The sequence below is a fragment of the Prionailurus bengalensis genome, chromosome D4 (genome assembly GCF_016509475.1).
Source record: "Prionailurus bengalensis isolate Pbe53 chromosome D4, Fcat_Pben_1.1_paternal_pri, whole genome shotgun sequence".
Lineage (NCBI taxonomy): Eukaryota > Metazoa > Chordata > Mammalia > Carnivora > Felidae > Prionailurus > Prionailurus bengalensis.
This window is the reverse complement of record NC_057359.1, coordinates 10,125,515-10,144,568: the sequence shown is the minus strand read 5'-3', so window position 1 is coordinate 10,144,568 and position 19,054 is coordinate 10,125,515. Positions and strand designations below refer to the sequence as shown.

General features: G+C 49.4%; 1 protein-coding gene across 1 annotated transcript; it reads left to right on the top strand.

The window, feature by feature from the left end:
• Positions 1–2,996: 2,996 nt before the first annotated feature.
• On the top strand, positions 2,997–18,734 carry DMRT3 (doublesex and mab-3 related transcription factor 3). The gene is made up of 2 exons (XM_043565556.1): positions 2,997–3,787; positions 16,997–18,734. Exons 1-2 carry the CDS (start codon positions 3,328–3,330, stop codon positions 17,962–17,964), a joined length of 1,428 nt encoding a protein of 475 aa, XP_043421491.1. The 5' UTR covers positions 2,997–3,327; the 3' UTR covers positions 17,965–18,734.
• The last annotated feature ends 320 nt before the right edge of the window (positions 18,735–19,054 follow it).

The following is a 19,054-nucleotide window of genomic DNA, read 5'->3' as shown; positions in this document are numbered from 1 at the left end:
CTGTCACAATTCTACCTAGTTAATTGTGGTCTGAGCGCACACACCATCACCCAGAGAACTTGAGTGGATCCAATCTAGTGAGGTTACATTTACTCATAATCCTCCTCCCTCCCTTTGCAATTTCTTTGATGCTTTTTCCCATAAGTGTGTAAGTGGCGGGGACTTAGTAGAAGCAGGCAGCTCCTTCTAAACGTGATTCGGACCATATGCTTTCTACATTCATCCCCGCTTGGGCTTTTCTTCTCCGCACTAACTGCTAACACGTTATAGTCACCTTGAAATTTCCTCTGCTATTTTCCAATTAAAAGCTTAATAGCCCTGGAAACGGAGTTCATGTGGTGAAGTTTACCATAGCCCCTTGTTCAGGAAGGCTTTCTGCTGGGATCCCATTATGTGCTTGAATAAACCCTTTCTGCAAACAGAAATGGGACTCGGGGTTGTCAGGTGTTGGGTTACAATAGACTTTGAGGCAGGGGACATTTTACCAACATAAATACAAACCTGTTCCTATAGGGAGATGTTGTCAAATACTGGGATATGGAAAACATTCCCATCAAATATGAGAAAAGGATTATTGCGCTATATCAAATGAGTATTTAGATCTCAGCCCCCGATGTGCACTGGAGTGAAATGGGGCCCCGGCCCAAATAATGCCAGACTGTTTGAGTGGCAAAGGGATAGGATGGCTAGGTGAGTGGAGGAGGAAAGGAGGTCGCCTTAGTAGTGGGAATGCCCCCCAAACCCGTTTTGAGATCTGTTCTTTTCCTTTAAAAAAATTCTTTACTCCCAAGTCACATTCCTAAGTTTCGCTGACCATTAGGAGAAAATTGGGAGGCATGCGTCTGACAAAAAAAAGAAAAAAGGAAAAAAAAAAGTCCGTGGTCTTCGCATTCCCAAGAGATCTAGAGATTTCCCCGCGAAAGTTCCCAGATTCAGTGTCATTCTGGGCCCTTCTTGTCTGTCTTTATGTGAAGGGACTGGCCAACAATTCCCACTTCCCAGTCTCAGGCCCGCGGGGTGTGGCGGGGGTGGGGGGGGAGGTGTCGGTGACCTCTGCCTCCGATCCCGAAAGTGTAGGAAGTTCCCTCCAGTTGTGTTTTAGGGCTTGTTTTCCTAAGAGGTCGGGAGAAGAGGGGTTGAGGCTGGGGGTGGATGAGGGGGAATGAGAGGCGACACTGAGGGAGTCTGTACTGACCCAAGTTTGGCCCAGGGGTAGCACTGTTCCTCACAGGTTTCCTGCCCACGCCCCCCCCCCCCAGGCCAACATCCAGTGATCCCCAACCTCTGGACTAGTCTGGCAAAGGGGGCGGCTAGGACTTCAAGGGACACCGGGTTCCCTTTTTAATCCTCCTCCCTTCCCGAAATCTGGCGGAGGGTTGCCGCCAGAACGCCTGGCGATGCTTTATTTGAATTCACAGCAAACACAGAGGGACGTTTTCCTGTTACTTGCTTCCAGGGCAGTGCAGAGAAAAACGGCTTCCCAGAGAGGACAAGGGGCGCTGTGCAGCCCAAGGGTTGGCCATTCTTGCGGACTCTTCTCGAATTCGATTCGCCCAGACCTCCAAGAGATGAGCTCAGTGTCCTCTCAGGAGCCCGCGGAACGAAGGCTCCGGGAATGCCAACTCCCCCGCTTTGCACTGAACCATTGTGCTACCCTGCACCGTTGTGTCCTCCCGTTTTTGCTTGTTTCTTTGTTTTCTTGCGTTGTGTGTGTGCATGTGTGTGCGTGCGTGCGTGTGTGTGTGTGTGTGTGTGTTTGCTTAGTCTTCGAGGCGCACTTCCAGCGGGAGTCTGCATTAGGCCAAACCGGTACTCCGAGATTAGAGACACGCCGCTAACAGTTTGAACAAAGTTTGCTTCTTTCTGTCATCTGGTGCAAGGGCGCTCTTCCACGCCTACCCAAAGACGCTGGGGGGTGGGGGGAGGGCAGGGATGGCCCCATCCCTCATCCATAATTCAGTCACTGAGTCTGTGGGCATTTGAACTGGCCGACTCCAGACCTCCGTTTGATGATGCGGTAATGACTGTTGGGCAGAACAGAGTGGAGATCGTCGTCACATCCGGCAGCTCGTGGGGTGCTAACGTGGCTCCTCCGTCCGCTGAGAGAAAGTTAGATCCCGCACGTAAGCAGATCCTCCACATGAGCACTTCCTGGCTTTTCAGGACTGAAACTTTTTTTTCCCCTAAAATTACTATTATTATTAAAACATGGGTTGGGGAGTAGAGAAACTCAAGGCCAGAGAGGGCGGTCTTTTTTCCCCTTGAAATAGCCCGCAAGATGGGTTGTCATCCTCGGGCCAGCAGGTTTTCATAAACATACATTTTGTCCTACAGCAGCAAAAGAAAAAGAAATGTTGCAAAGGAAATCAAGAAAGTCAAAATTTCCCCGAACCAGTGGCACTGCCCTACCCCAACTGCACCCGCCAGTGGCCGCAGGGCCTGGCTCGCCCTAAGTGAAACCCTCTCGGCTCCTGCTGGGTCCCAAGTGCACCCGCAACGCTCGGGTAGGCTCCGGATCTCGCCGAGCCATTTCGGCCGCCAAGTGTGGGGATGAAAGTGGCCTCGGGCTCGGTGCCGACAAATCAGGCCTGCAGGGAGGGGAGGAGAGAGAAGGGGAGCGGCCAGCTCACTGGCCTACGGGCACCTCCACCCGCACCCCCGCCGGCCCTCCTCTTCCCCGCCCCGCGTGCACCGCCGCGTCCCCGAGCGCCGCAGTCCGGCCGAGCGAAGAGAGCTTGGAGTAGGGGGCCGTGAGCGCCCCCGCCAGAGTGGCCTGGCTGCAGGTGGCAAGGAAGGTGAAGTGCAGGGACTCTGGGGGCGCGAGCGGGAAGGAAAGAGGAAGGCGTGGAGTGGGGTGGGGAGTGGAGAGTGCAAGGAGATCGGGACCCTAGGGGTGGGGGTGACAGTGGGAGGGAGGAGGAGTGGAGGGGGGAGGGCGGCGGAGGAGGTGCTGGGGCCGCCCGGCGCGCGCGGGAGCTGCAGACGAGCTGGCTCAGACCCTAACCAGAGCTCTCGCCGGCTCTTTGCAGCCGCCGCAACGCCTCTGCGAGGAAGGACGTGCCAGCCGAAGCAGCCTCTGGCAGAGAGACGCGACGCGCGTGGGATTGCGGAGCACCGGAGGGAGGCTGAGGGTGCGGGCGTCGCGGGGTCCTTGAAGACGGCCGCTGCACCTCCCGCCATCCCGGAGCGCACGCGGCCGCCGGGGCTGCGGGACCGAGGACCGCGCCGCCCGGAGGCCGCCCGAGAGCGGGCCTCTCTGCCCCGCCGTCCAGCGCCCCCTGGCCCGCTGCCGCCGCCAGCCCGCCTGCTCTTCCTGGAGTCCGGGACATGAACGGCTACGGCTCCCCCTACCTGTACATGGGCGGCCCGGTGTCGCAGCCGCCGCGGGCGCCCCTGCAGCGCACGCCCAAGTGCGCGCGTTGCCGCAACCACGGCGTGCTGTCCTGGCTCAAGGGCCACAAGCGCTACTGCCGCTTCAAGGACTGCACCTGTGAGAAGTGCATCCTCATCATCGAGCGGCAGCGGGTCATGGCAGCGCAGGTGGCGCTGCGCAGGCAGCAGGCCAACGAGAGCCTCGAGAGCCTCATCCCGGACTCCTTGCGCGCCCTGCCGGGACCCCCGCCGCCGGGGGACGCCGCCGCCGCCCCGCAGCCGCCGCCGACCTCGCAGCCTTCTCAGCCGCCGCCGCCGCCGCCGCGCCCCGCAGCCGAGTTGGCTGCGGCCGCCGCGCTGCGCTGGGCCGCCGAGTCCCAGCCCGGGGCGTTGCAGGCGCCCCTCGCCAAGCCAGGTACGAGCGTCTTGCGGTGCGGGAGCCCGGCGCGGCGCGTGGGCGAAAACTTGGGAGCGGCCGCCGCGGTTTGGCCCGGGAGGCCCCGAGGCAGGGGTTCGGGCCTTCCCTCCAAAGTCCCGCCAAGCCGGTTCACACTCTCCCGGCGCGGGCTGGTTTTCAGTCCGGACCCGGAGCAGGTAGAGCCCGGGCACGGGCCGGACAGGCGCGGCGCCGGCGAGCCAAACGGCGGGACCGTGCATTGGGCTTGCCAAATACCTTCCCCAGGTAAAAAGGGGGACGTGGCTGCTTCAGGCGGTAAATAAAGAGCTCGAAACAGGACCAAATTAAAACCCACGCGGGCACACACCCCATCGCGTGGCCCGGCTTTTCTGGCTGCGGGCTTAGGGGGCCTTGTCTTTGGAGGTTGGAACAGGTAGGTGCAGGTGACTAGTCTAGGCCAGGGCTTGGCTGAGTCCGAGCTGGGCTTGCTTCTCGGACTCCAAGGGACTGGAGCGGACCCGAAGCCTTTCCAGTAGCGCACGGTGGCTTCCAGCTTCTTGCAATTTGTTGAAGAAGCCTCATTTACAAGCCTAGTTAAAAAGAGCCGGAAACGTTCCCCAATTCGTAGCGGGGACCCAGAATCTGGCGCACCCAGCTTTTGCAGAGCTGCTCAGATCCTTTAAACACCGTTCCCCGGCCGCCCTCATCTGTGTCTCAGAACCTGACCTCCAATGGAGAAGGACGCCTCTGCCCTGCCCTTTCCCAGGTTCTGGGCCCCATGCTGCTAAGTCACGGATTTGGAGCAAAGGCTCTGTCACCTCCCCTTTCCTCTCTTGGGTGCTGTAGAGAGGATGGGTCTATCCAGTGTCCCGGAGGTGGTCATAGGCCCCCACCCCACCTCCCCACTTCCTTTTCCTTCCTCCAGGCCTCAGTTGAGTGTCTTTGCTCCTGGGGAGTCTCTAGCTTGCTGTCCTGCCCAGCCCAGTGCCGCTTTGATTTTAGGCTCTTCGATTTGAGTGGACGTGTGTTTGACGTTTCCCTTGGACTGGGACTGGGGCAAATATATACAGGAAAAAAGCCCATCTTCCTAGGAAGGGGAGTAGGGGCTGTGCTGGACTTGGGAGAGGGAAGACCCTGGAAGTCCCAGCACCCTCCTGTAGGGAGAACTGATAGAGCTTATGACCACCCCACCGCCAAAAAAGACATCACCCCTGGCTTCTGGAGAGATGCTTTCAGGAGCACTGGACTGCTGGGTGCAGCTGGGGAAATACAGTCTCACTCATTTTGGGGTGAGTTGGTAGGCAGCCTGGATGGCCCAGTTCGGCTGTCCCCATTGCTCAGTTATGATCTGCAGGCCTGAAGCTCTGAGAACATGTTATGTGAAGAGTAAGACTGGGCGTTTTCTGGACAGAGGACAGTTTGCTGAACGTGGGTTTTGTGGACATTTAATCCAAAGTAGGTTGGGTATACTCCTGTCTCTGAGTAATGAGCCCCCCCCCCCCGCCCCTACTCACTTTTGTCCACCCGATCTCTTTGTATTTATAGATTTACCACAGAGGAAGAGGAGGTAGGGAGAAAGAAGATCCTTTTTGCTTTTCTCCTTTAAGTTAGGACAAGTTAGTAACTAGGAGACCTTCGTCTTCTCTGTTCTAGAAGCTGATCCATGCCACTGACTCTGCTTAGCCTTTCCGTTTCCAGTTTCCCTGTCTTCATCTACCCAGCACCAGAGAAGGAGTTGGAGTTTCTGGGGAGGGGGGTAGTAGCATTTTGCAGGGGCCATCTGCCCGACGGCACCCCAAGGGCATTGGCTTCTGGAGTCTTTGTCCAGGAGATTCTTTCACATCCAGTGCTCTTCAAACCATCCCTTGGGATAGCCAAAGTTCAGGGTCTCTGAAGAGTCCCCAAACCAAAACAGCCAGGGTAGGAGGGGGAGGGAGAGCCAGCCGGAAGGGGGGAAGGAGGGCGGGGTAGCAGCTGTGGCAGTGTGCTGTGGGGGAATAAAAGAGGGAGACAGATTTCAACTGGACAAACCAGACTTGGTGCTCTCTCTCTTACTTCGTACCAATTATTCCGGGATAGCCTGAGCCTTCCAAGTTGAAAACAAATAATTGAAAAGGAGACTAGGATTTACCACAAGGAGAGGTCAGAGTGATGGCGCAGGGGTGGGGGTGGGGGGGTTGGTGAGCCATCAGGGACCAAAAGCTCAGTTTCCAGCTGGTCACACCACATACCTTGCACGTTCATTTATACAACTTTTGTTCTCTTCTTTCAATTGGCTCAACCCCATAATTCCGTTCTTAAAAAAAAAAAAAAGAAGCCAACCACCAATCCAGTGGTGGGAGGAGGCAGGAAAAGAACAGATAATTATTTCCCATTAGGAAGTCTTGCACACAAATGGATCAGTTCTATGCAGTGCTTTTTATGGAGAAAGGCTCTTTGGGGTTTAAGTTAGGGAAAACTGTCTAGATGTGATTGCTCTGGCTGTCTGTATTATACCTTTTTGCAATTATTCTTGTACTGTGTTTGTACGTAACATGCCATGCGCATTGAGAAGCACATCCGATACTCCTGTAAGAGTAGCTCACTACGGTTTAGAGAGGTAGGTGAAGGTCTGTTGGAATAGTACATCCACGTGTCCACACGGACAAGAAGCTCACAGACCATTAGGAATGTAAATATCTGCTGACACATTACCCAGATTTGTTTCTTTGTGCTACCCGTGTCAAAAACGCGAAAACGCGCTTCGTTTTGCAAAGGGCCTCTTTAGTACACAGCTCTGGAGACATAGGTTTTTTTTGTTGTTGTTGGATACAAACACAGGTGCACAAACTCAGGAATCTTTTTCCCTCTCCAGAAATCCTTGAGAAAAGCGCTGGCCTGAGAGAGAGAAGGGTACCTTTGCTGGGCACCCATTGGAGAAAACACACCCTGTTAGGGGAGTGACAGGTTAACCCCCAGACTCGGTTTTGTTGCTCGAAGAAATCTTTCCCAAAATCCTGCATCAAATTCTTAGAAGGAATAGGGGTTATTTTATCTAACGGTGTAGTTCATGGAGCATTCCTTTCAATGCGGTGGTGGTTTTAAGGAGAAGTTTCATACCCTAATGTTATTAATCCTAGTTACGGATTGAAGCATTCTTTTTTCCTCCCTTGCTGCTTGATTATCGTCTATGGCTGGTCTGATATTATTAGATTTTGATTGAGCCCCAAATTCGAATTTAGGCTTCTTTATACCATTGACTCGCTTATTTTCCTAAGTTCCCTCCTCACTCTCTCCCCTCCCCCCATGAAAATATCATGGGAAGTGTGAACATCTTTCAGCTCTTAGTGTGTCTGAGTCAGCAGCTTCAACCAGCCAAGCCAGCCTTTCAGGACGTGGGCTCAAGAGCTGAGGAAAGTTAAGGGTCACGACCAAGGTGAGGAGCTAAAGTTACATTCCTGTGTTCTCATCCCTCCCCCCAACCCCCGGCTTTCCTCTGGGAGTGAGTCCTCGGTCTCCTCCCCACTGTGCAAGGAAAGACCTGTAGTTATAGATTCTTCCTACATTTATCTACAAAATAAATATGCACACAAGTTCTTTAAAATGTTCTTAAAGGAAAAAGAAACAGAAAGCCAGCTTATTTGGTTAGGAATAGAAGAACAGGATCATATAGGAAAGTAGGAACTCCTTTCCTGGGTGTTTCTCCTGAAAAGGAGCAAAGAGACTTACAGGGAAAGAAGTAAGGAGATTTTGGAAAACTGCCTTTATTTAATTTTACCTCCTGCGGGGCACCTCCTAGCAACTTAATGCAGACTCTGTGCTTTTCTGCTCCAGCTTGATTGGGTCCTGTCCAGTCTGCCTCCTAATTTTTAATTTTACTTTAATTTTTTTTTTTTTAAAGAGACAGAGGCACCTGCAAGTATGATTGTTACTGGATCACTGGTCTAGGCCAGAATGGAAAACCCTGGTGAATACAGGCTAGAAGCAAACGAAAAAAGTGGGGAAGACTTCAAAGTCATTCATGAAGGGTACCTATGAATTTTTTAAAACGGGGGTCTGGTTATTTAAGAAGGCCAGATTTGGGGCGAGGAACCCGACTCGCACGCACGCAAGTTGCACTCTGAAACACAGAAACTAACCCAATGCAGAGGAAGGAGCGGTCCTGTACCAGTGGCCTCTTCCAAGCCCTTACTCCGGGGCCGGTTTAGGGGGTGCGAAGCGGGGGCTGTGCACGCTGCCCCGGGAGCGCCGCAAGTGCGGGCGGTGGCCCCGGGCCGCGGTCCGGGACTCGGGGAGCCCGCGGCGGCACGCGGGGCTGGGGCTTTCCTCTCCGAGGGCGGCGGTGCGGGAAGGCTAGGGAAGGCGTTTGCGCGGCGGCACTGGGCCGCAGTCCCCTTGCACCCGGTCCCGGGGAGAAGCGGGCGGCGGGTCGGGCGCCGCGGTCGGGTCCCTCCCCGCTCGCTCCCAGGCCGGCGCGCTGCAGGGTGGAGAAGCCGGCGGCCCCTCTGCGCCCTCCCCGCTGCCTCCCGAGCTCCGGTGGGGTGTCAGAGGTAGCACAAAAATGTGCAAATAGGCAAACACACACAAAAAATTACATGTCAAATATCGCATGGGGCATATTTCGACTAAAAAACCCTTGGTTATTCATCTGAAGTTCACATTTAACGGGGCGACCTGCATGTCTGGCGGCCCCAGGCCGAGGCCGAACCCACCCAATCACCCCGCAGGGCGCCACTCCGGGTGGGGGTCGCTCCTGCGCGTCCACCAGCTTCTTTCTCTCCTCGGGGCCCCGAGCGTCCGTCTTGTGGCGCTGAGGACAGGGTTGGCAGGAAAAACGCGTCTGGGAGCGGCAGGTCCACTGCCGCCCGGGAACGATCCCCCCACCCCCACCCCAACACACTCCTCCGGGTTATAAATCTGGCCGATAGCCGCGCTCTCGACTTACACAACCAACTTTTCTTTTCCCTGATGGATGAACTCCCGGGTTTAAAAGATTACAGTAATCACAGGAGGACAGTGTAAATCGAATCTGATAGCAATAACTTTCGGGGAAGGTCAGGCTCAAGTGAAATGTTACCAAGCAACAGGCATTTTGTTTGCAAAATACAATCAAAGAGCATTGATGAGAAATTCTTTGCTGCAGCCAGTCAGCACTTTCTGCTAACAGCTTTACAGAGAGAAAGTGAGTAAATCTTCATAAATCAACGTCCCTGGAGGACTTGGAGCCCCTTTCTGGAACTGTTGCACCTCTTCCTGGGAGGGAGGAGCTCAGCAAAAATCTTTTGCCTCCTCCCTGCCTCCCTTTCTCCTCCCTTCCCCTCTTCCTCTCCTCTGGCTTTCCTCCTTTCTTTGGCTTTTTAACTTGTTCTGGCTTCTCAGGTCCCTGGATCTTCTTGTCTGGGGAGGAGATGAGGCAGTGGGCGGGGAACTGGGGTATGGACTGGGGACTGGGGAATGGGAGGGGGGGCTCAAGGCAGAGATCAAGGCCTGAGTAGTAACAGCTGGTGGTCACAGGACCATCTACTGCCTGAGCACTGCAGACTCGGGTTCTCCAAGGAAACTAAGGGGAACCGACAACAAAACTATGTGTAGTTTTTTTCCATTGTATTTTATAATTAAATAGCTATAAAAATAAGCACAGTCAAGTGCTGAGTAACAGTATTATGGAAAACTGAACATTCAGAAGGTCAGTTCTTTACTGAATCTCTAATCTCTCTCTCTCTCTCTTTTTATTGCAATGACTAGACAGGCATACATTGTACAAAGCGGGGATTGGTATTCTGCCCCCCCCCCTCACCGTTTATTACTGTTAGTTTATTACTTTTATTAGTTCAGGGATGAGTATTTGTTGCAAGCTTTGTCTCTCCAGGTGAATGTTTACAACAATGTGAACCCCGTGGATACAGCACAGTCTGCCCAGCTACCGGCCTTTTAGTTATTTGCTGCATTTCAGTGTAAGATGTGACCAACCGCATAGGTGACGGAAATTTTTACAGAAGATGAGTCAGTAAACTGTAAGCCTCTCAGTGGCCGAGAGGCAAGGTTTTGGTCAGCTCTGTATAATCTTCCCTAATACAGTGCCTGGGAACATAGTAGGAGACTTAAGGTTTTTGTTAAATAGATGTATGAATGCGTAGACAGCTACATTAAAAAAATGCTGATTAATTTTTTTGAGAGAGAGAAAAAATGCTGATTAATTTTTTTTGAGAGAGAGAAAGAGAATCCCAAGCAGGCTCCTCCCTGTCAGGCCAGAGCCCTACGTAGGGCTCGAACTCACAAAACGTGAGATCACGACCTGAGCCACCCAGGTGCCCCACTGGCCGCATTTTTATAAGTACCAGATAAACAGGTAGATTCATAGGTAATTTTTCCTCCTTCTTGAAAAGTGTTCCTGAGTCAACAAAGTTCAAAACTAAATTTTTGCAAGACATACAAAGTCCACTGTTGCAAGCCTTATTTCCTTAAGTTCTGCCCAATGTTCCCCCAAATATTGATCCCAAGGAACCATCCTGATTCCTTCACACTTAAGTAAGCTAGTGTTGTTAAGGAATTTTAAAAAGCAAAGCATGACAGTCTATACTTTTCACAGGATCCATACCACCCCCCCCCCACCCCACACACAGAAGAAAAGGAATGATTTTCCACCTACGTTCATTCCCTGCTCTACTTTAGATCTTCACCCATTCAGTTTTTCGTTTTTGTTTTTTTTTATGATGCAGCACTTCTAGTGTGAGATCAAAATAACACAAAATGTAAAAAAGTATGTTGGGCATTCTGATTGGGCATTGGTCTCTTCGAGAAGCCCTGTCCAGCCTAGGTTCCTTCCTTTTCTGTCATTGCTGTAAGACTGGTGTGCTTGGAAAATGACCCTTCAGGGAACAGTTAGTTACAGGTGTGTCCCCCCTCCCCCAAGCTCAAGTCGACAGAACAAGGGGTACAATTCATGTTTCAAAATGTATGACATAATTTCAAAAGAAAAAAAAAAGTCCACTGACTTTCGCACTAGGAAACATCCCTCTCTATGGCAATGTTTTTGTGTTTTCATTCAAGATCTATTTTTGTTTTTGTAGCTATAATTGGATAGAATGGATAAATCCACCACTTTAGAGTCTGAAGGAATCTCTCTCTATTTTTATGTGTATTGAGCAGAATGTTTATTTCCCATACATGGTAGACTTCCCCAAATATTTGAAATGAATACCTAGGGTTTTTTTTTTTTTAACATGTAACTACATTTTCATATTTAAAAAGTCCTCTAAAGACTTTTTGCAAACTGTAGTTTTAGATTGGAAGTCACTTTTGTGTGACTATTCAGTTTCCCTCCCTAGTTATAGTCTGTAGCAAAAGAAAAAAAAAAGTCTTGGAGCTATCTTAAGGTTTATGTATTTTTTGAAGTTGGTAGCATTATCACGGATGGAAAAAAATTCCTTCTGAATTGAATATCTACTTCTTTTAAATACTTAAAGCTTAGTGAATGGTTTAGTTGGCTAGGACTAATTAGTGAATGGGTGGCTAGGACTAATTTTTTTTTTAATGTTTATTTATTATTGAGAGAGAGACAGAGCATGAGCAGGGGAAGGGCAGAAAGAGAGGGAGACACAGAATACGAAGCAGGCTCCAGGCTCTGAGCTGTTAGCACAGAGCCTGAAGCAGGGCTGGAACTCACAAGTTGTGAGATCATGACCTGAGCCGATGTCAGACGCTCAACTGACTGAGCCACCCAGGCGCCCCTAGGACTAATTCTGTATCATGAAAAATATGACATGGAAGAATGAATAGAAAGATTTTTAAAATACCTGGATGTTTAAGCATTAGAAACAGCAGATTATAGGGTACCAGGGTGGCTCAGTCATTTAAGCCTCCGACTTCAGCTCAGGTCATGATCTCAAGGCTTGTGGGTTCGAGCCCCACATCAGGCTCTGTGCTGACAGTTCAGAGCCTGGAGCCTGCTATGGATTCTGGGTCTTCCTCTCTCTCTGTCCCTCACTTGCTCATTCTCTGTCTCTCTCTCAACATAAATATTTTTAAAAAATTAAAAAAAAACCAGATTGTATCACTTTCAATAGGTAATTTGGAATATCAGATGAAATTGATTTCTTTCTCCTTTTTGAAGATGAGGTTTGGCTTTGTGTACCCCTATTACTAGGGGTAGACATGTTATCAGTTGGAGTATATTCTTACTCTCCATGTTCTAGGAATGAGGGTGTCAGTTTCAAAAAGAAAGAAGGTAGAGTGTTTGGGGACGATTTCCCTTTCCATTCCGTTGGTTAGCAGTGTCACATTTCCGTATCTAGAAAGGCCTTTGTGTTTTAAGCCAACATGAACATTTTGCAAAGTTCGTTTAGGGAAAAAAAAAACCTAGAGATGTAAAGAAACACCTGTTATTAAGTTGTACTTTATCACAGGCCGCAAAACTCACCCTCTATAATTACTTGTGGAAGTCTGTATTTATAGAATAATTTACAGTACATCTGGGTAATTTACAATACATCTAGGTTAGGGACAACAGTACAACCAATTGTAGATACCACAGTGCCACAGGAGTGCAGGGACTCTCCATTCTGCCCTTGAGAAGTTACTGCTGGGTGAACAGAAGTGCCACAAAGTGAGAGCCTAGTCTTCCATTGTCCACTTTTGAAACCCCAAGAGCCTTGGCTGTTGATAGAAATTCTGCTCACGCAATACTCAGGTGCATGAAGGTCATAGATGTGTCCCACACCTTGTTTCCTTCAATGGCTTCTGTCTTCCCTTTGAACAGGATATGAACAGTGCTGAGCCCAGTTAGTTGGAATGCCCTGAATTTGTAGACTTGATTCCTGTGACATCCTGTTAGCTTTTTATTTTTTATTTTTTGACCACTGGGCCGTAGCCCGGGCACTGAGCTGGGGAGGCTGACCGCTCAGAAACCTGAGAAGAGTGTCTGGATGAATCAGCACAATCCACCCCCCCCCCCCCCCTGGCTGAGAAGGAACAGGAAGCAAGCACAGGCCGCTGGGGGCGTGTCACCATAGCAGGGGGACAGGGTGGCACAAGAAAATAAAGGAAGGGACTGTTGCAGTCTGGAGGTTCACAGCTGGTGAAGGAGCTGGTACCCATATAAGATGCTATTGTGGCCTCTTCTGCAAGACAGGAAAATAGTTATAAAACTGGCATTTTGCGTTGTCAGATTTATAGTCCTGTCATCCAGTATCCAGTAGATTGGAGGGAAAGATACGTTTTCACAACGGCAGATAGGTCAGATGAGCCAGAACATCCTTCTCTAGCTCTTCTGTGACTGAACTTTGGCTCCTTGACTCACTTTCTTCTGGAGTCTGACGTGTTCTGTGGAGGACTGAATTTGGTGGTAGACCTCAAGACATTTTCCACAAATATATTTTCAGCATTTGCAACTTATCCAGCATGGGAAAAATGATCTTTTAAAAAAAAATTTTTTTTTTAAAGTAAATTCTACCCTCAATGTGGGGCTTGAACACACTACCTAGAGATCAAGAGGCACATGCTTTGTGGACTGAGCCAGACAGATGTCCTGAGAAAAAACTGTCGTTTAAAAGAAGACGCTTGGGGCACCTGGGTGGCTCAGTCGGTTAAGCGTCCAACTTCCGTTCAAGTCACGATCTCTTAGTTCGTGGGTTCGAGCCCCGCATCGGGCTCTGTGCTGACAGCTCAGAGCCTGGAGCCTGCTTTGGATTCTGTGTCTCCCTCTCTCTCTGCCCTGCCCCAGCTTGTGCTCTGTCTCTGTCTCTCAAAGGTGAATAAATATTAAAAAAAATTTTTTTTTTAAATCTCACCATCTCCTATACTGCTCTGATACTGTGTGTCCCATTCTTTCTCTTTTCTTATTGTGGCAAAATACACATAATGTGAGATTTAACTCTTTTAACCTTTTTTAGGGTTACAATGTAGTGACATTAAGTGCATTCATAATGTTGTGCAACCGCACTAGTGTCCATTTCCAGAACTTTTTCATCATCTGAAATTGAAACCCTGTACCTATTAAACTATATGTCCCCATTTCCTCTTTTCCCTCTGGCCCTGGTAATGATTATTCTACTTTCTTTAAAAAATTTTTTTAAACGTTTATTTATTTTTGAGACAGAGAGAGACAGAACATGAACGGGGGAGGGTCAGAGAGAGAGGAAGACACAGAATCCGAAGCAGGCTCCAGGCTCCGAGCTGTCAGCACAGATCCCGAGGCGGGGCTTGAACTCACAGACTGCGAGATCATGACCTGAGCCGAACTCGGACACTTAACCGACTGAGCCACGCAGGCGCCCCTAAAAGTTTTGTTTTAATGTTTGTGTATTTTTTGAGAAAGAGAGACAGAGAGAGAGCAAGGAAGGGACAGAGACAGAGGGAGACCCAGATTCCAAAGCAGGCTCCAGGCTCTGAGCTGTCAGCACAGAGCCCCACAGGGGGCTTGAACTCAGGAGCCATCAGATCATGACTTGAACGGAAGTTGGATGCTCAGATCACGACCTGAGCCAAACGCGGATACTTAACCAACTGAATCACCCAGCCACTCCCATTCTACTTTTTATCTCTGAATTTGTCTATTCAAGGTACCTCATATAAATGGAACCATAGAATATGTGCCCTTTTGTGACGGGCTTATTTCGCTTAGTATATTTTCAAGGTTCATCCCCACAGTAGCATGTGTCAGAATTACATTTTGAGACTGAACAATACTGCAGTGTACGTATGCACCACATTTTATTTATCTATTCATCCTTCCGTGGACATTTGGGCTCCTTCCACCTTTGGGCTATGGCAGATAATGCTACTATGAATGTTTGTGTACAGTAAGTATCATATTTGATACTAAGCAAGTTCTGTCTGGCTGTGTTTGCTTTTCTTCCTGCACATGCCTTTTATCTGCTCAGCTAGATCATAAGTTCCTCCAGTCAGGGACAAGTCTTATACTTCCTGGTATTTTTCACTCCCTTTTTTCTGTGTCCCTCGGCGTCTTGCATATTACAGGGATACAAATACTCGATGCTGATAATGATAGGTAAGGAAAGCTAAAGTTAAATTAAAAAAACCCTGCTTAGAGGCACATAGTATTTAAAACATTATCTAATATTTACCTGGGGAGTGTATTTGACTTGTTTTCCTAAGCTCCACGGGGCAGGGGCCAAAGTCCAATTGTGTGTTCAGTTCAGTGCAGAGCTGACATACTGTCCCTGTCCACTCATTTTCAAGGGTTTAATAATAGAGTAACTGCCAAAAGGCGTGCATGGGGTCATGAGTCAGGAAAGTTGACATAGGTCTCTCTGATTAGAATTTCTAGAAGCTTTTTTGTCCTTGTTTTTCTCTTTTGGGTCAAGAACAAATACCACATTAACTCAGGAGAGGACATGTGGATCCCCTGTCCTGGGGAATTGCGAGAGGGAATATGTCAAATTCCTCTTGCAAAGATAGGTCTTCTGCACCTCCCCCCACCCCCCCAACCCGAGCTGTGCTCGAAAGCAGAGCTGGCATAATATATGTGGGCTGCAGATGATCCCCACATACAAACCTCACATTTTGTCTTAGAAAAAGCAGTTTACTTAAAATGCAAATTGGGGATAAGTGAATTTGTACCAGATCAGTCATAGGACTGAAAGTTGTACCGATACAGTTTAAGCACATTTTAAAAGGTGCTCATTTATGCTTGGCGCATAGTTATTGCTCTGTTGAAGAACTCACCTTCTAGTTTTCCATTATGCTTGAAGTAAATCCCATATTAGAAGAATGTTCATAAATGGGCCTTTGTTTAAGGCTTTTAAAATAAACAACAACAAATAGAAGGAGATAGATTTTTTGACAGGGCTGTGATGAAATTTCACCGGCTGGCATTCTAAAGATAATCAGGTGTGCCCACAGAGAAAATGACAAGGAAGCTATTCAGGCAGGCCGTAGAAAACACAGGCAAACCGATTGTTTACAACCTGACAACTGGGTCATTAATAATTTTCATCTTTAGATCAGTTGCACTGGCTTTGAGTAGAGACAGCCAGTAAATGCTTGCAAAAGGATAAAAATCTACTTGCATATAGCGTGCTAATAAAGAATATGTTCTTTTATTATAGAGGCCTGTTGGCATGTCCAAAGCAAGCAAACCAGTCTTACCTACTCCTTTCTGCCTGCGTAGAAATCCTAGCCCTTTGGGGGGTAATATCTTAAGTCAAAATGTTAAAATTGCACCTGGTTTAAGTTCACATCCAATCTCTGCTTTACCCAGGAAACTCCCCCCCCCCACCCCTTTTAATATAATTCACGAAGGTATCTTTAAATCCTTTCCATGAACCTTACTAATAAAACAGTTGGTGAAACATTTTTACCTCTTGCACTCTGTGGTCCTGGAGTTATGGGCGCACTGTTTCATTGACGGGTCATGACCCCTGTGCAGTTTGACAAAGCTCTCCAGCCATTTCCTTCTTTCCGTCATGCGACCTGCCTCGCTGTCCAGAATTCACAGCTGGTTTTGCCTTGCCTCTGCTTCCAGTCTGTCAGTCCCTCCAGTGGCTTTTAAAGAAAGATTTCAATGTGTCGTGGCTCCTTTCTTTCACTTTGGAAATGATATTGACTAATTATTGTACATGGTAACCTGATGAAATATACGACCAGTTCACAAGACACATGTACCACAAAATCTGCCTGTGGGAAATGGATTGAAAATATTAAAATTCCCTTCTATGGATCTAGGGGTCATGTACCAGGCGATGATGTCCGTAGATGACTCCAGCCACCTCATTTGCAGAAAAGTAGCCAGAAGACAAACCCAAGCTCATTTTCCTATTCTTCCCTGTGCTGTTTTTATCCCTAGAACTACAGAGCATCCCTATTTAGATGGTTACTGCTACGACAGCTGCATCTTTAGCGGTTATAGGGATCACATCACTGTTCTGTGTTTAGGGCAAGGCTTCTCTGCACCTTCTTAGTCTGAGAATTCACTCCAATGTCTAGATTTTTATTTAGTCTTCCCTCCCCTCCATTTGCCAATGAGGTGGTTTGGATTTTTCTTAAAAGGCTTTCTGCACAGGAGTGTCTGGCTGGCTCAGTCATAGAGCATGTGACTCTTGATCTCAAGGTCATGAGTTCAAGCCTTTTTTTAGGAAGCAAGCAAGCAAGCGGGCAGGCAGGCTTTTAAGTGTGTTAGCAAACACCGAGCCGTGGTTCCCTTCCAAAATGCGTGTGTGGGGCTGTCTCCAATTGCTCCTCTCCATGCACACCAGGAAAGGATTAACTTAGCTGTTCTCTGCTTTTCAGATCTGACTGAAGAACGACTGGGGGACAGCAGCTCGGCTGATAACACAGAGACCTTCAGCGACAAAGACGCCGACCAGAGGAGCTCCCCGGATGTGGCCAAAAGTAAGGGCTGCTTCACCCCCGAGAGCCCCGAGATCGTGTCGGTGGACGAAGGCGGCTACGCGGTCCAGAAAAACGGCGGGAACCCGGAGAGCCGCCCCGACAGCCCCAAGTACCACGCGGAGCAGAACCACCTGCTGATCGAGGGCCCCTCGGGGACCGTGTCCCTGCCCTTCAGCCTGAAAGCCAACAGACCGCCCCTGGAAGTGTTAAAAAAAATATTCCCCAACCAGAAGCCGACGGTGCTGGAGCTGATCCTGAAGGGCTGCGGGGGCGACCTGGTGAGCGCCGTGGAGGTCCTTCTGTCCAGCCGCTCGTCGGTCTCCGCGGCGGCAGACAGAACTGCGGCCGAGCCCGAGGGGCTGGTGCTGCCCTCCAACGGCCACATCTTCGAACACAGCCTGAGCTCCTACCCCATCTCCTCGTCCAAGTGGTCCGTGGGCTCGGCCTTCAGGGTCCCGGACACGCTGAGGTTTTCCGCCGACTCCAGTAACGTTGTCCCCAACCCCTTGGCGGTCCCCCTACAGCACCCCTTCCCCCAGCCGCCCCGCTACCCGCTGATGCTGAGGAATACCTTGGCGAGGAACCAGTCCAGCCCCTTTTTGCCCAACGACGTCACCCTGTGGAACACGATGACGCTGCAGCAGCAGTACCAGCTGAGGTCCCAGTACGTGGGCCCCTTCCCCACTAACTCAGCCGGCGTCTTCCGGAGCTCGCCTGTCCTCCCCGCGCGCGCCCCCGAGGACCCCCGCATCTCCATCCCCGACGACGGCTGTCCGATCGTGGCCAAGCAGTCCATCTACACCGAGGACGACTACGACGAGCGGTCCGACTCCTCGGACTCCAGGATACTCAACACATCCTCTTAAAGGGCTTACCTGCCGGGTGGGGACCAGGTGACGTTTTCTGTGCATCTGCCCCTCCCCCACACCCCCTCCCCCTCGCGAGGAGAGGTCACGACCTGTGTATACCCCCCTTTCCTTCTGTTTCACCAAGTGACTGTGCTTGATTCTATACCTTGGCAATAATAAAAAAAAAAACAAACACATAACTTATTTAATTTCTTGCACTTCATTGGAAAATGCCAAATAGCTCTACTCTGTGGCTTTAGTGCTGAATGTGTATTGTAAAAGAGAGTCTGATGCTAAGAATAGTCTTGGGAAAAGCCGGGTCCACTGGAAGATGTTATTTGGGGATGTAAGGCTGAAGGTCAGCCTCGTTCCTCAACTCAACCCGGGATGTCCCATAAAATAGTATACTTGAATGCAGTTTTGTGAAAGAGGATTCCTCAGGATATGTAAAGCCTAAAGGAAATGGTTTAGTTGCAAATGGACTCGGAACAGGGACCTTATATTCTTATGCTAAAAATCCTTCTTGCATATTTGAGAGAGACTGCACTTGAGAATAGAGTGAACTGCTCACATGCTTATTTAAGCTTGGACGGTTTTCAGAGACAAACTCCATTAAGAATTAATTCTTTTCACATGGCTGAATTGACACATGCGTCATGTCGATGTAAACCCAAATCACAGCTGTGAACTGCATGAAATGTATTGTGAAATGAACACAAGATAAAGCTTTGTCAGGTTATTGTAGCATGCTGAGGGCTCTAGAAAAAAAAAATAAACTAAGGAGATGATCTTCGTTTATGTCATTTCTACTGGTGGAAAGAGGATCTGGGAAGATAGAAACTGGATGTAAAAGCCACTTGCTTGCACACAGATCAGGAATCAAGGTATCAGTGAGAGGGGGCACTCCTCGAGAAATATGGAGAATTTGTTGCTTAAGAATAGAGTTAAATTCAGCCCCTCCATCCATTCTTTGAATTCTTCAACTGATACTTGGCGAGAGCCTATTTTGTGTAGGAGAACGCTTTCTGTATGCAATTGTCCAACTTACCTGTCCACGAGTCCAAGATAAACAGGGATTATAATGGAGGATCCCATTCAAGAATAAGGT

Bases quoted from the DNA above. Each gene is read 5' to 3' on its own strand.
- DMRT3 (XM_043565556.1), top strand. From the start codon at position 3,328: ATGAACGGCTACGGCTCCCCCTACCTGTACATGGGCGGCCCGGTGTCG. The intron at 3,788-16,996 runs GTACGAGCGTCT...TCTGCTTTTCAG, and splicing joins GGCGCCCCTCGCCAAGCCAG to ATCTGACTGAAGAACGACTG.